General features: G+C 43.0%; 1 protein-coding gene and 1 non-coding gene across 2 annotated transcripts; one reads left to right on the forward strand and one right to left on the reverse strand.

The window, feature by feature from the left end:
• Positions 1–942: 942 nt before the first annotated feature.
• Positions 943–11,593, forward strand: LOC119941490 (neutrophil collagenase-like). Its single transcript, XM_038761955.1, has 10 exons — positions 943–1,044; positions 3,648–3,886; positions 3,998–4,146; positions 4,236–4,361; positions 6,340–6,501; positions 8,118–8,235; positions 9,213–9,346; positions 9,982–10,141; positions 10,975–11,078; positions 11,423–11,593. The coding sequence occupies exons 1-10, from the start codon at positions 943–945 to the stop codon at positions 11,521–11,523; spliced, it is 1,395 nt and encodes a 464-aa protein (XP_038617883.1). The 3' UTR covers positions 11,524–11,593.
• Positions 6,827–6,964, reverse strand: LOC119941720. The gene has a single exon (XR_005455301.1). It is a non-coding gene; the product is annotated as a small nucleolar RNA SNORA7 (small nucleolar RNA).
• Positions 11,594–12,828: the final 1,235 nt, after the last annotated feature.

A 12,828-nucleotide genomic window follows, 5' to 3' on the forward strand; every position in this document is an offset into this window, starting at 1 on the left:
TCACAGGAAATGATAATAATGGCAGTAGCAGTCTCGGCAGTAGCAATCTTCTTCCGAACATGTGATCAGTGAAAGGGCGAGAGGGTTCCAAAGAGTTATCTGGGTGTTAATCTAGCCCTGCGCATTGTGGGGAAGAGTCCAAAATTCACTATGTTTTTCCGTTTCTTTTACCCTGCGAAACTAGCATCCTCTTCTCTCTTTACTAAACCCCAGTGTTTAGTAGGATGTGTGGCATAGAATTGAGATGGCATCTGTTAAGCACTTGCTATGCGTCAAGCACTATGCGAGGAATTAGGGCAGGTACATGCTAATTGGGTAGAGCACAGTTACCGTCCCACTTGAGGCTCCCAAGAACAGGTGCGGAATCCCCATTTTACAGCTGAGGAAACTGGGTCCCAAGTTAAGTGACTTGCCCATGGTCACACAGCAGGTAAGAAGTGAAGCCAGGATTAGACCCCTGTTCCTCTTACTCCAAGACCTGTGCTCTTTCCACAGCTCTTTCCACTAGGCCACACTGCTTTCCTAACACTTAACAAATACCGGAGTTTTTGTTAGGCGGTGTTACTGACATTAAAATAAATCTTCTCCTTTGAATGTGAAAGTCAGGCCCCTCTTTCTCTCACAAGAATAATTATCCAAAAAAATTCAGCAAGCCAAGAGTAGGCCAAGAGGTGATTTGTTACTGTTACTGCTACTGGAAGTCCTGAATTGTCATAAATCACAGCCTAGATTACAAAATTGGTAGAGTGAAATTAAGCTGCATTGCCTAAGTACTTCTGATGAAATAAATGAGCGGTTGTGCAGTGCATATAAAGACAGTGTCAGGTGGCACTTGTATTAATCAGCTGAAAAAATAAAAGGTAAAGGGCATTGCAGAGAGAGATTTTCACCCACGAGATTCGAAGACCGATTCATTGAACTAAGGAGCTGATAAAGACAAGGATGAAGCGTTTTCCATTTCTTTTGCTGCTCCAAGCCCAATTCTCCCATGCTTTCCCTGCAGGGTCCAAAATGCAAGAGAAAGAAAAATTGACATTTGCCGTGGTGAGTATTGCAGGTGAATTACAAACGGGGAAACAGTTTAATTCTTTTTGAAATGCTTACTTCAAGTGGGGCTGTCCTGTTTTGAGAATTGCTGATTTTCAGAAAATACAACGGCCCTAAATACTGTCAAATACGTACTTAGGTACGTATCTGTAATTTATTTAATTATATTAACGTCTGTCTCCCCCACTGAACTGTAAGTTCATTGTGGGCAGGGAATGTATCTACCAACTCTGTTGTCTTGTATAAGTACTCAATAAATACCATTGATTTGTTGATTGATTATTGATTGATCTTGATTTTTTTTTAATTAGCATTTTTTCAACACTTACTATGTGCCAGGCACCGTACTAATCACCAGGGTAGATACAAGCTCATTATTAAGAAGCAGCGTGGCTTAGCGGAAAAAGCACGGACTTGTGAGTCAGAGGTCGTGTGTTCTAATCCCAGCTCTGCCACTGGTCAGCTGTGTGATTTGGGGTAAGTCACTTAACTTCTCTGGGCCTCAGTGACTTCATTTGTAAAATGGGGATTAAGACTGTGAACCCCATGTGGGACAACCTAATTACCTTGTATCTACCTCATCGCTTAGAACAGTGCTTGACACATAGTAAACACTTAAATGCCAGTATTATTATTATTATTATTATTATTATTATCATTATTATCAACTTGGACACAGTCCACCACCCACATTGGGCTCACAATCTTAATCCTCATTTTACAAATGAGGTAACTAAAATACAGAGAAGTGAGGCCTTTCCAGACTGAGCCCCCTCCTTCCTCCCCCCCTCCTCCCCCTCCCCATCTCCCTTGCCTTACCTCCTTCCCCTCCCCACAGCACCTGTATGTATGTATTTATGTTTGTACATATGTATTACTCTATTTATTTTATTTGTACATATTTATTCTATTTATTTTATTTTGTTAATATGTTTTGTTTTGTTCTCTGTCTCCCCCTTCTAGACTGTGAGCCCACTGTTGGGTAGGGACCAACGTCTCTATATGTTGCCAACTTGTACTTCCCAAGCACTTAGTACAGTGCTCTGCACAGAGTAAGCGCTCAATAAATACAATTGAATGAATGAATGAAGTGACTTGCCCAAAGTCATACAGCAGAGAAGTGGCAGAGTCAGGATTAGAACTCAGGTCCTCTGTCTCTCAAGCTTGTGCTCCTTTCCCTCAGCCACACTGCTTCATTTTTTTTATTCGAAAGTTCTCACCGAGAATGATAGCATCAGTGTCGTTCTCTTGGCAGTTTGTTTTCTATATAACTTTTGTTGTCCAGTGGTTTAGAGATGGAGGAGGGCAGGGTCCTCAACAGAGCTAAGTTATATAAATAATAATTATTATTATAGTGCCAGACTGTTGATTCTAATAAGAACAATAATGGTAGTATTTAGTAATTGATCAATGAATCGGTGGTATTTACTGAGTGTTACTGCACATAGACCACTGTATTAAATGCTTGAGAAAGTACAGTAAAATAGTTGGTAAACACAATCCCTGTCCACAAGGAGCTGAAAGTCTATAGCCCTTACTGTAGATTTACTGTGTGGCGAGCACTGCGGTAAGCACTGGGGTAGCTACAAGATAATCAGGTTGGTAATAGGCCCTGTCCCACATGGGACTCTCAGTCGAAGAAGCTCCTATGGCAATCAGACCGTCCACCCTAGGGGGTCTATTTTTTGCTTACAAACCTTGGAGGGCAACCTGACTTAGAATTTCAGGGGCTATTCCCCTGAAATTCAGCAGAACGTGAACCCTTAAACTGAGAGGAAAGGTCAATGTAAATCTTTCACCTATTTAAATTAAAGAACTGACTTAATTTTGATTTCTAAATTATTTTGTGTTTTCTAAAAAGATATCCCCAGGCGTCATTTCACAACCTTCTCTCCTCCGCTGCCTCTTTTTTGAATTTTATTCTTTAACCTGCCTCACGGCCGGACTGGCTTCGATCTCTGAGGGTGCCAGAGCTGCAGCAGTTGGGTTCCAGCAGGATGGATAAGGGGGAAGGGGCTGTAATGAGGTTATTTATCCAGTAGCTGCTGAGTGGAATGAGCTGTTTATCTTCTTCAACCTCAAGACTCATTTCCTGCCCTCAAGGAGCTTTCGCTGTAATGCAAGAAGCAGATGTCAACTACTTAAGATCAGCGGAATCGGAGTAAAGTGGTTATACTGCTGACTTTGTATCTCCCCCAGAGCTTAGCACAATGCTTGGCCCACAGCAAGAGCTTGACAAATACCACCATTATCATTACTGATAACAATATAATTAATGAATATTATTTATGATTATGAATTGTAAGCTCTTCAAACGTAGGGATCTTGTCTTGGATTCCTTACAGTACAACAACAGCAGACACATTATCTGCCCACAACAAGCTTACATGTCTGTAATTTATTTATTTATATTAATGTCTGTCTCCCCCTCTAGACCATAAGCTTGTTGTGGGCAGGGAATATATCGGTTTATTGTTCTATTGTACTTTCCCAAACGTTTAGTACAGTGCTCTGCACACAGTACGTGCTCAATAAATGCGATTGAATGAATTCTGGGGGAAAAAAACCACAATGCCTTGATGGTCTTTACCTCGCATCAGAATTATCTAGAACGTTTCTATGATCTGGGAAACATGAAATGGAAGTTTGTGAAGGGCGGAGATGCAGTCGTGGAGAAGATCGAAGAAATGCAGGAATTCTTTGGCCTGGAAGTGACTGGGGAACTCGACGAAGCAACACTCGACGTGATGGCAAGGCCTAGATGTGGGGTGCCAGATATGGCCCCCTTCGAGATCACGCCGGGAAACCCCAAGTGGAAATCCAATGCCCTTACTTACAGGTAAGCTGCCTAGAGACAGGAATGACAATACTCAATGGAGTGAAATGCAAGGAATATTATTATTGAATCTGTGTCCCCCCCATCCCTCCTCCCACCTCTTCTGCCCTAAAGGATCCTAAACTACACCTCAGATCTGTCCCAAGCTGACACAGATGACGCTTTTAAGAGGGCGTTTCAAGTCTGGAGTAATGTCTCCTCCCTGACGTTCACCAAGATCAATGAGGGAGAAGCTGACATAATGATTTATTTTGCCCGTGGAGGTAACCGCACTGTAGCACAGTTATGTTTGGCTGTTCTCGATGAGCTGGAGAATTGGAAGGGACTTAAACATCCTGTTGTCTTGTTTCAGACCATGGGGACAATTCCCCCTTTGATGGGCCCAATCACATCCTGGCTCATGCATTTCAGCCGGGTCGGGGTATTGGTGGAGATGCGCATTTTGATGAGGATGAGACTTGGACCAAAGATTCTAGAGGTAAGGGAGCAAAACTCAGTCAAAAAGCCAGTGAGTAAACAACTGAACAACCAGTCAATCAGTGGTATTTACTGAGTACTTACTGGGTGCAGAGCACTGAACTAAATACTTGGAAGACTACACTACAACAGATTTGGTAGGCATGGTATTGGTTAAGTGCTTACTATGTGCCAGGCACTGTACTAAGAGCTGGGGTAGCTACAAGCAAATCGGGTTGGACACAGTCCCTGTCCCACACTGGGCACACAGTCTTAATTCCCATTTTACAGATGAGGTAAGTGAGACACAGAGGAGTCAAGTGACTTGCCCAAGGCCACACAGCAGACAAGTGGCAGAGCCAGGATCGTAGATAGAGCATGGGCCTGGAGGTCAAAAGGATCTGGGTTCTCATCCCGGCTCTGCCACTTAATAATAAGGCACACCGTTTGGGGTTTGCTTTCACCCTGTTTTACTTCTCTGATGGAAATGAGATCACTAATTACAGAACCCATTGGCAGTGTGAGCTATTATTATTATCATCATCGTTGCCATTATATCATGGTATTAGCTAAGCACTTACTCTGGGCCAGGCACTGTACTAAGCACTGGGATAGATACAAGATACACTGGACACAGGCCCTGTCCCCCCATGGGGCTCACAGTCTTAATCCCTCTTTTACAGATGAGGAAATGGAGGCACAGAGAAGTGAAGTGACTTGCCCAAGGTCACGCAGCAGACAAATGGCGGAGCCAGGATTAGAACCCAGATCTTCTGACTCCCGGGCCCATGCTCATTCCACAAGGCCATGCTGCTTCTATTCTGGCTACCTCCAGTCTTCTCACTTTACACCCTCTCTCTTGGGCAGCTCATCCACACCCATAATTCGAAACAATCACGCCCATTTGGAGGATGACTCCCAAATTGCTCACTCTAGCCTTGACCTCTTATTTTTCACACAATCCCCACATCTCCTCTTGTCTCTGGTACATCTCCTCTTAGATAGCCTGCCCGCACCTCAAACTCATGTCAAAAACCAAATCCTCCTCTTTCCCCTAAACCCATTCCTACTCTGCTCCATTCAACCCTTCCTTTTCCTGGCGCCATTCTTTTCTCCCACCTCTCGCTCTCTCAACATAAAGAGGGGTGGATGGAGAAGGGGTTGTAGGGGGAGATTTTAGCAGTCCATTCAGTCTTCTGGAGATCTCTTCATACAGAGATAAGTTCATGGCAGCTAAGCCACAAGGAGCCCACTCCCCAGGGTTCCCACCTTGCCGGGAATTTTCTGGGCCTTCCCACTTGAGCAGAATGCAGAAAAATGGTTCGAGTAAAGGAGGGGACGAGTGCATGGTCTGCATAAACTATGGACAACCGGGAAATCAGAATGGTCAGTCAATCAGTCAGACCACGGTACTAAGTGCTTGAAGAGTTCAGAGCACTGTTCTAAGTGCTCAAAGAGTACAATACAACAATAAACAGACACATTCCCCGCCCATCTTAGCTGACAATTGCTCTTAATTCTTAGGTTGCTCTTAATTCTTAGGTTTCTAATCCACCTCCTACCTTGACTGCCCCGTTCCAGGCTGTTAGAAGGCCCTCTGTTCAGCTACCCTCAATCCTTCCCCAAATTCTGCTAGGTCCAAAGGAACGCATCCTGAAAGCCAAAGCAACATAGCTTAATGGATAGAGAGTGAGCCTGGGAGGCAGCAGGATCTGGGTTCTAATCCCAGCTCCGCCACTTGTCTGCTGTGTGACCTTGAGCAAGTCACTTCACTGCTCTGTGCCTCACTTACCTCATCTGTGAAATGGGGATTCAGACTATGAGCCCCACGTGGGTCATGGACAGTGTCCAACCTGTTTAGTTGGCATCTAAATCCAGTGCTTAGTACAGTGGTTGGCCCATAGTAAGCACTTAACATACCATACAAAACAAAGCAAGCAAATGAATAAAAAATGGACATCCAGTGATTTTGACTTCAATTGAAATGCTTTCTGTTTCAGGTTATAATTTGTTCCTTGTTGCCGCCCATGAGTTTGGCCATTCACTGGGCCTTGCCCACTCAAGCGAACCTGGGGCACTGATGTTTCCCACTTATGCCTACTCAGATCCCGAAACATTCTCTCTTCCTCAGGATGACATTAATGGCATTCAATCCATCTATGGTAAGCTGCTGTTCCCAGTCGATTTGCTTCAATCAATTAGTCAATCAATCAATTGCATTTATTGAACAATTGTACTAAGTCTTGGGAAAGTTGTCTTGTCTTATGTGATCGAGTCATTTCTGACCCCTAGCGACACTGCGGACGCATCTCTCCTGGAATGCCCCGCTCTCCATCTGCAATCGTTCTGGGAGAGTTTTGGTATCCGTAGAGTTTTCTTGGTAAATATTTGGAAGTGGTTTACCATTACCTCCTTCCACGCAGTAAACTTGAGTCTCCTCCCTTTACTCTTTCCCATGCTGCTGCTGCCCAGCATGGGGGAGTTTTGACTTGTAGCTGATTGCCTTCCACTCACTAGCCACTGGCCAAGCTAGGAATGGAATGGGTAGGCCTCTGCTCGACTCTCCCTCCCCTAGCCGAGACTAGTAGAGTAATGGAAACTCTCCAGGTGTGACCCTGAGAGGGGCTTGGGAAAGTATAAGAGAACAATATAACAGACATGGTCTTTTATGAGACATTGAATAATCCTTTGGCTCTGGCTCCTTGTACAATCCATCAGTCATACTTATTGAGCACTTACCAGGTGCAGAGTACCGGACTAAGTGTCTGGGAGAGTACAACAGAGTTGGTAGACACATTCCCTGCCCACAAGGAGCTTACAGTCTAGAGGGGGAGACAGGTGTAATTTGTATTAACAAATTACAGATAGGAGAATGGCAGAGCATTAGGGTTGTGGATGGGTTGCTTAAGTGCTTAAGGGGTACAGACTCAAGTGCATAGCGATGCAGAAGGGAAGTGGAATTGGGAAACAGGGAAATGAGGACTTAATCAAGGAAGGCCTCTTGGAGGAGACGTGATTTTAGTAGGGTTTTGAAGATGGAGAGAGCGGGTGGTCTGTCGGATATGAAGGGGGAGGGAATTCCAGAATGGAGGGAGGTTGTGAGCAAGGGGATGGTGGAGAAACTGATGAGATCCAGATCCACTGTGTAGGTAGGTCGGCATTAAGAGGAGCCATTTTCACAGGAAACAGATAGAAGGAAATGGGTGTGGATGGCCGCAGGAGGCAGGAAGTGTAAAAATCGAGAAGACCGTCTGGTTTCGGAGGGTCACTTCACAAAGAACAGGCTTCCAAGGAGATTAGGGAGTTCCCAATTCTGGAGATATTAATGTCAAAAGAGAAAGCCATCCATTCTTGGTAGGTGAGTTCTTCCCCAGTCTGAAACTCAGGTGAGCCATTGAGGTCATTTGTTCATTCATTCAATTAAATTTATTGAGTACTTACTGTGTGCAGAGCACTGTACTTAGCACTTGGGAGAGTACAATAAAAAGACAAATTCCTTCCCCACAACAAGCTTACAGTCTAGAGCTTGCTTTCATATCCCCTCCTTAGCACTCCTTAAAATAGCCATGCTACAAATCTTCAGTTACAATCAATCAATCAATCCATGATATTTATTGAATACTTACTGTGTGCAGAGGACTGCACTAAAACATTTGGGGAAGCACAATACAATAGAGTTGATAGCTACAATTCCTTCCCTCAAGGAGCTTTCTATTTACAAAACAAAGCAGGCTATGAAACAACTTCAGCTAGTTTTTCTCCAACTGTCTTTTTGCAGGTTCATCACCTAATCCTGTCCAACCAACAGGACCCTCTGCACCCAAAGCTTGTGACCCCAGATTGACGTTTGATGCCATCACCACTCTCCGGGGCGAAATTATTTTCTTTAAAGACAAGTAAAAAAATCACAAGAAGTCTTTCCTTTAAAGGCATATAGTGAAATTGATTTTTTTAAAAATCAGATCAGGTGCTCTGAGGCAAAAGACTCACAGAAATCAGGCAGTGGGATTATCATAAATTGAAATATGCCCTGCCTCTCTTCTCTACTCCCATTCCACTTGGTGGGGGGAAAATTTCTAAAAGGATTTTCTGCCATTAGTTGCTGGGGCTATCTAACACCAGTAGTGATCTGGGACAGGAGAGGAAGGTTTTGTTCAAGAGGAAAAAAAAGAGGCAGAATTGATAATTGTAGCAAAGGGCAAACTGAATGTTACTAAGTCTACTGATGTTTTAAAATATTTTGCCACAGTCTTGCTAGGACAACAAACTCTAAAGCAACAATACCCAGAAATACAGGGCCTCTGGGTATATGGCAGGACTTCTTTTTTAATCAATCAACCCATCAGTCAGTGGTGTTTATTGAGCCCTTTCCATGCACAGAGGACTGAATTAAGTGTTTGGAAGAGTACAATGTAGCAGAGTTGAATGACATGGTTCTCTCCCCACAAGGAACTTATAAGTCTAGAAGACTGTTAGTAGAATAGTCCCACATTTCACTGCCTGCCCAGCTGTACCTGGGAGGCGTTTGAAAGGCCATCAGTCATAGGATCACTGGAGTGAGTCTTTGGGAGAAATTATTCAAGCACCAACTTTCTCCTTTCCAGAGTAAAGAATCTTTTGGGAAAGGATGACGAAAGATTCTAGCCTCCTCTGTAGGAAGTAGTTAGTTATCTTTTGGTGGTGGGTTTGAAACAGATCAGCCTCAAGAAAGAGACTCGTTCACGGTTGCGGTCAGCTCTGTCATGGAGTGGGGGTAGGGGAGGAAGCTGTAATTACTTCACAGGGCTCCACAAAGGCTTCACACTGCCCTAAGTGAGCTGTGACTTTACTTTTTAACACACGTTCTCTGTTGTGTTTTCAAACTGCCAATTAGATACTTCTGGCGCAAGCATCCTCAGATACCATCGGTTGAACTCAATTCCATTTCTCTGTTTTGGCCGAAGCTGCCAGAAGGCATTCAAGCTGCTTTTGAGGATAAGGAAAAGGATGTGGTTTTTCTATTTAAAGGTAAATAGCTGTCTCCGTCTGAATTTCTTCTTCATCATCTTGGTCTCGCCTGGAAACAGGGGATGATCCCATTGAGAGTTCTAACAGTTTTGGAAGTTAATATATCTCCAGGTACCCCCGTAGGCCCTAGAATAAGCCTGAGGTAAGAATGTTTTCAAGGCAAGAAGGGTTGTCTTGTGTCTACCCCAGCGTTTAGCAGATAGTAAGGACATAAGTGCCATGATAAATAATGAGGCAGCTCAATCCATAGCTAATCAATCAGTGGTATTTATCAAATACTTACTGTGTACAGAGCACTGTGCTAAGCACTTAAGTTGAGCTTACTTGGTATATGGAATTAGTAAATAAAGGACTCAGTTCTCTCCAGGGGAGTTAGGTGAGCATCTGCCAGAGAGGTGATTGAGAGCAGAACTTGTCTGGGTCCCCTCTCCAATGGTGCTGGGTATTTAATCCCCATTTTCAAATGAGGAAACTGAGGCATAGAGAAGTTAAATGACTCTCCCAAGGTCACGCGGCAGACAAGTGGTGGAGCTGGGATTAGAACCCAGGTCCTTCTCTCAGGCCCATGCTCTAGACACTCAGCAAACTGCTTCCCGGATTAATGGTAACTTTTCCAAACCCTTGACTTTTGACAGACAGACAATACTGGGCCCTCAATGGATATGAGATACTTCCTGGTTATCCCAAGGACATATCCCTGTTTGGCTTCCCGAGAACCATTAGAAAAATTGATGCCGCTGTATCTGATAGCAGAACAGGAAAGACGTACTTCTTTGTAGATCACCAGTACTGGAGGTAAGCTTCACTAATTTTCCTTCCTAGGGGAGGGTCTTTCTAGGGAAGGGGAAGGGAAAAGTTTTAATTCCTGTGAAAACCAGCTAAAACTCTTCCGCCAACAAATTTTAGTGTGTCTACAATGATCCAGTACCAAGCAGGCCAAGATGATCAGGGAGATAAATTAGCTGAATGTGTCCAGTTGTGTCCAATTTGGTGATCACAGAATGTGAAATGTGATTTCCTTCAAGAGAAGGAAATCTTTTGGTGATCACAGAATGTTTGCTCCCAAAATGTAATCTACTAAGTCCATGCAAAATGTGCTATCATTTCTAGAAAAAAAAAATGCAGTATCTATTACCAGTGTAGCTTAAGTCTTAGACTGGCCACAGTTTAAATAATGGCTTAGCGCAGGCATTATCTAATGTCTTTTTCAAAATGCTTCTCTTTCACCTCTCTTACAACCGGTCTCTTTTGGAGCTGCTGTAACCAAACTTCGACAAAACTTCCTTTGCATCAAGGAGCACATTTTAGGTTACTTTGGGACATTTGGTAGAAACTGCTTGCTTTTCTCATGGTCAACTACATATTGCCTATTGCATGTTGCATACTAGGATTGAGAAAAGCTTTTTGTCTTTGTTCCCAAAGAAAAACATTGAAAAGCACTGCTTACCATCTGCTTTGAATTTCAAAAACTGATGAATAATGCTTTTATTGCTGCCTACTATTCATAAGGGTTCCAAATATCTACTTTGGACACCCTAAAATTAATTCAATTTACCCTAGCAACACCAGGTAAGACAGCTAGTGTCTCATAAAATATATTAACCCATTAATTTGCCATTTTTTATTAGATATGATGACCAGAGAAAATCTATGGAAGAAGGCTACCCAAAGCTTATAGAAAATGATTTCCTTGGGATTGAAAATCAAGTAGATGCAGTGTTTCAGGGAAATAGTAAGTCATTTATTTGAGTCATTTCATTCTCAGAAATAACTGGCCCGATTCTACCAGTCCTTGTTTTCTCCCTGGTGATTGGTTAGGCACTTTGGGAGGAGCATTGATTTTTCGAATCATGGGGCGGTGGGTAGAGAGGGTGGGGAGGGCTACTGGCTTGTGGCTTTCATCATGCAAGTACAAATGCTTTGAAAGTTCCTCTAAGAAGCCAATTTCAGCATCGAGGAAACTGGGGTTGCATTTAAGCAAGAGCTGCTTGCTCTATCAGGGCCATTTAATACTGAAGAAGTATGAATCTTCATTTTTGAAATAAAAGATAAATAATTACATTTTTCCTCCACCAGGGTACTTCTACTTCTTTACTGGACCAGAACAATATGTATTTGATCCTTATTCCCGGAGAACCATTGCCATTAGGAGAAGCAATAGTTGGTTTAATTGTTGAAAACTGAGTCTTGTAGACTGTAAGCTCATTGTGGGCATGGAACCTATCTACCAATTTAGTTATACTCTCCCAAGCGCTTAGTCCAGTGCTCTGCACACAGTAAGCTCTCAATAAATATGACTAATTGATTTCAAATGCACTTCCAAATGTGCTCAATAAGTACCTTGTCAGCGTGAACTTTCAAAACAGTCATCATCCTTTTATATTTCATTTTTCTGAAAAAATCATTCAGTCCAGGTTTCCCCACTCCTCAAGAACCTCCGGTGGTTGCCCATCCACCTCTACATCAAACAGAAACTCCTCACCGTTAGCTTTAATCACCATTAGCTTTAAGACACTCAATCAGCTCTCTCCCCGCTACCTTACCTCACTGATCGCTTACTACAACCTTACTGCGCACTCTGCTCCTCTCATGTCAACCTACCCTTTCTACCTTCAACAAACCCTGGCCTATTTTCTTCCTTGGGTCCTGGAAGCCCCCGCCCCCTCCTTCATATCCAACAGTCCACCACTCTCCCTCCTTTGAAGCCATTCTAAAATCACATCTCCTCTAAGTGGCCTTCACAGACTGAACCCTTTATTTCCTCTATCTACTCTTCCTTCTGCACCAGCTATGCTGTTGGCTGTGTACCCCTTGGGAATTTTGATACGCACCCCATTCCCACAGTACTTACGTAAATATCATTAGACTCTACTGTTTCCCTTGTCCCTAATCTATTTTAGCATTTTTCACCCTGTATAGATTGTAAGCTCCTTGCGGGCACTGATCACATCTACCATCTCTGTTGTATTGTACTTTCCCAAGCACTTAGCATAGTGTCCTGCACAAAGTAAGGGCTCTATCAATATAATCGACTGATTGATGGGGAGTCAGTATAAGCATTATTTGCACATAATTGTTGAACACTCAAATTGTAGTTTAATTACCAACCACTCACGCGGCCAGTATTTTTCCGCTTAAGCTCACTTTAAAAAATAAATTAAACATATTGTTTGATTTATTCCCATTAATGTATTGTTTTAAATTGTTTCTAAATAAAAACTTGGACTGAAATGGAAATGGATGTTCTTTTCCTTATGGTGTCATTTCCTCAGAGATTCTAGTTTTCCACATGCTGTTCGAATCGGACTGGGCCAGTTGCTCATCGATTGCTCTTATTTCTAAACAGTATGAAGTCAACTGATCAAATTTATTGAGTGCTTATTCGGTACTGTTCCTGAAAGAATACAAATACCATCCCTGCTATTAAGGAGTTGACAGTGTAGTCGAGGAGTGAGAAACTGAATGAATTACGGTGGGGGCAG

This window comes from Tachyglossus aculeatus, chromosome 20 (assembly GCF_015852505.1).
Source record: "Tachyglossus aculeatus isolate mTacAcu1 chromosome 20, mTacAcu1.pri, whole genome shotgun sequence".
NCBI classification, from domain to species: domain Eukaryota; kingdom Metazoa; phylum Chordata; class Mammalia; order Monotremata; family Tachyglossidae; genus Tachyglossus; species Tachyglossus aculeatus.

What these genes read in the sequence shown, in the direction of transcription:
- LOC119941490 (XM_038761955.1), top strand. Translation starts at nt 943, where the DNA reads ATGAAGCGTTTTCCATTTCTTTTGCTGCTCCAAGCCCAATTCTCCCAT. An exon ending in TGTGGTTTTTCTATTTAAAG is followed by an intron (nt 9,347 to 9,981) that starts GTAAATAGCTGT and finishes GACTTTTGACAG; the next exon opens with ACAGACAATACTGGGCCCTC. An exon ending in TGCAGTGTTTCAGGGAAATA is followed by an intron (nt 11,079 to 11,422) that starts GTAAGTCATTTA and finishes TTCCTCCACCAG; the next exon opens with GGTACTTCTACTTCTTTACT.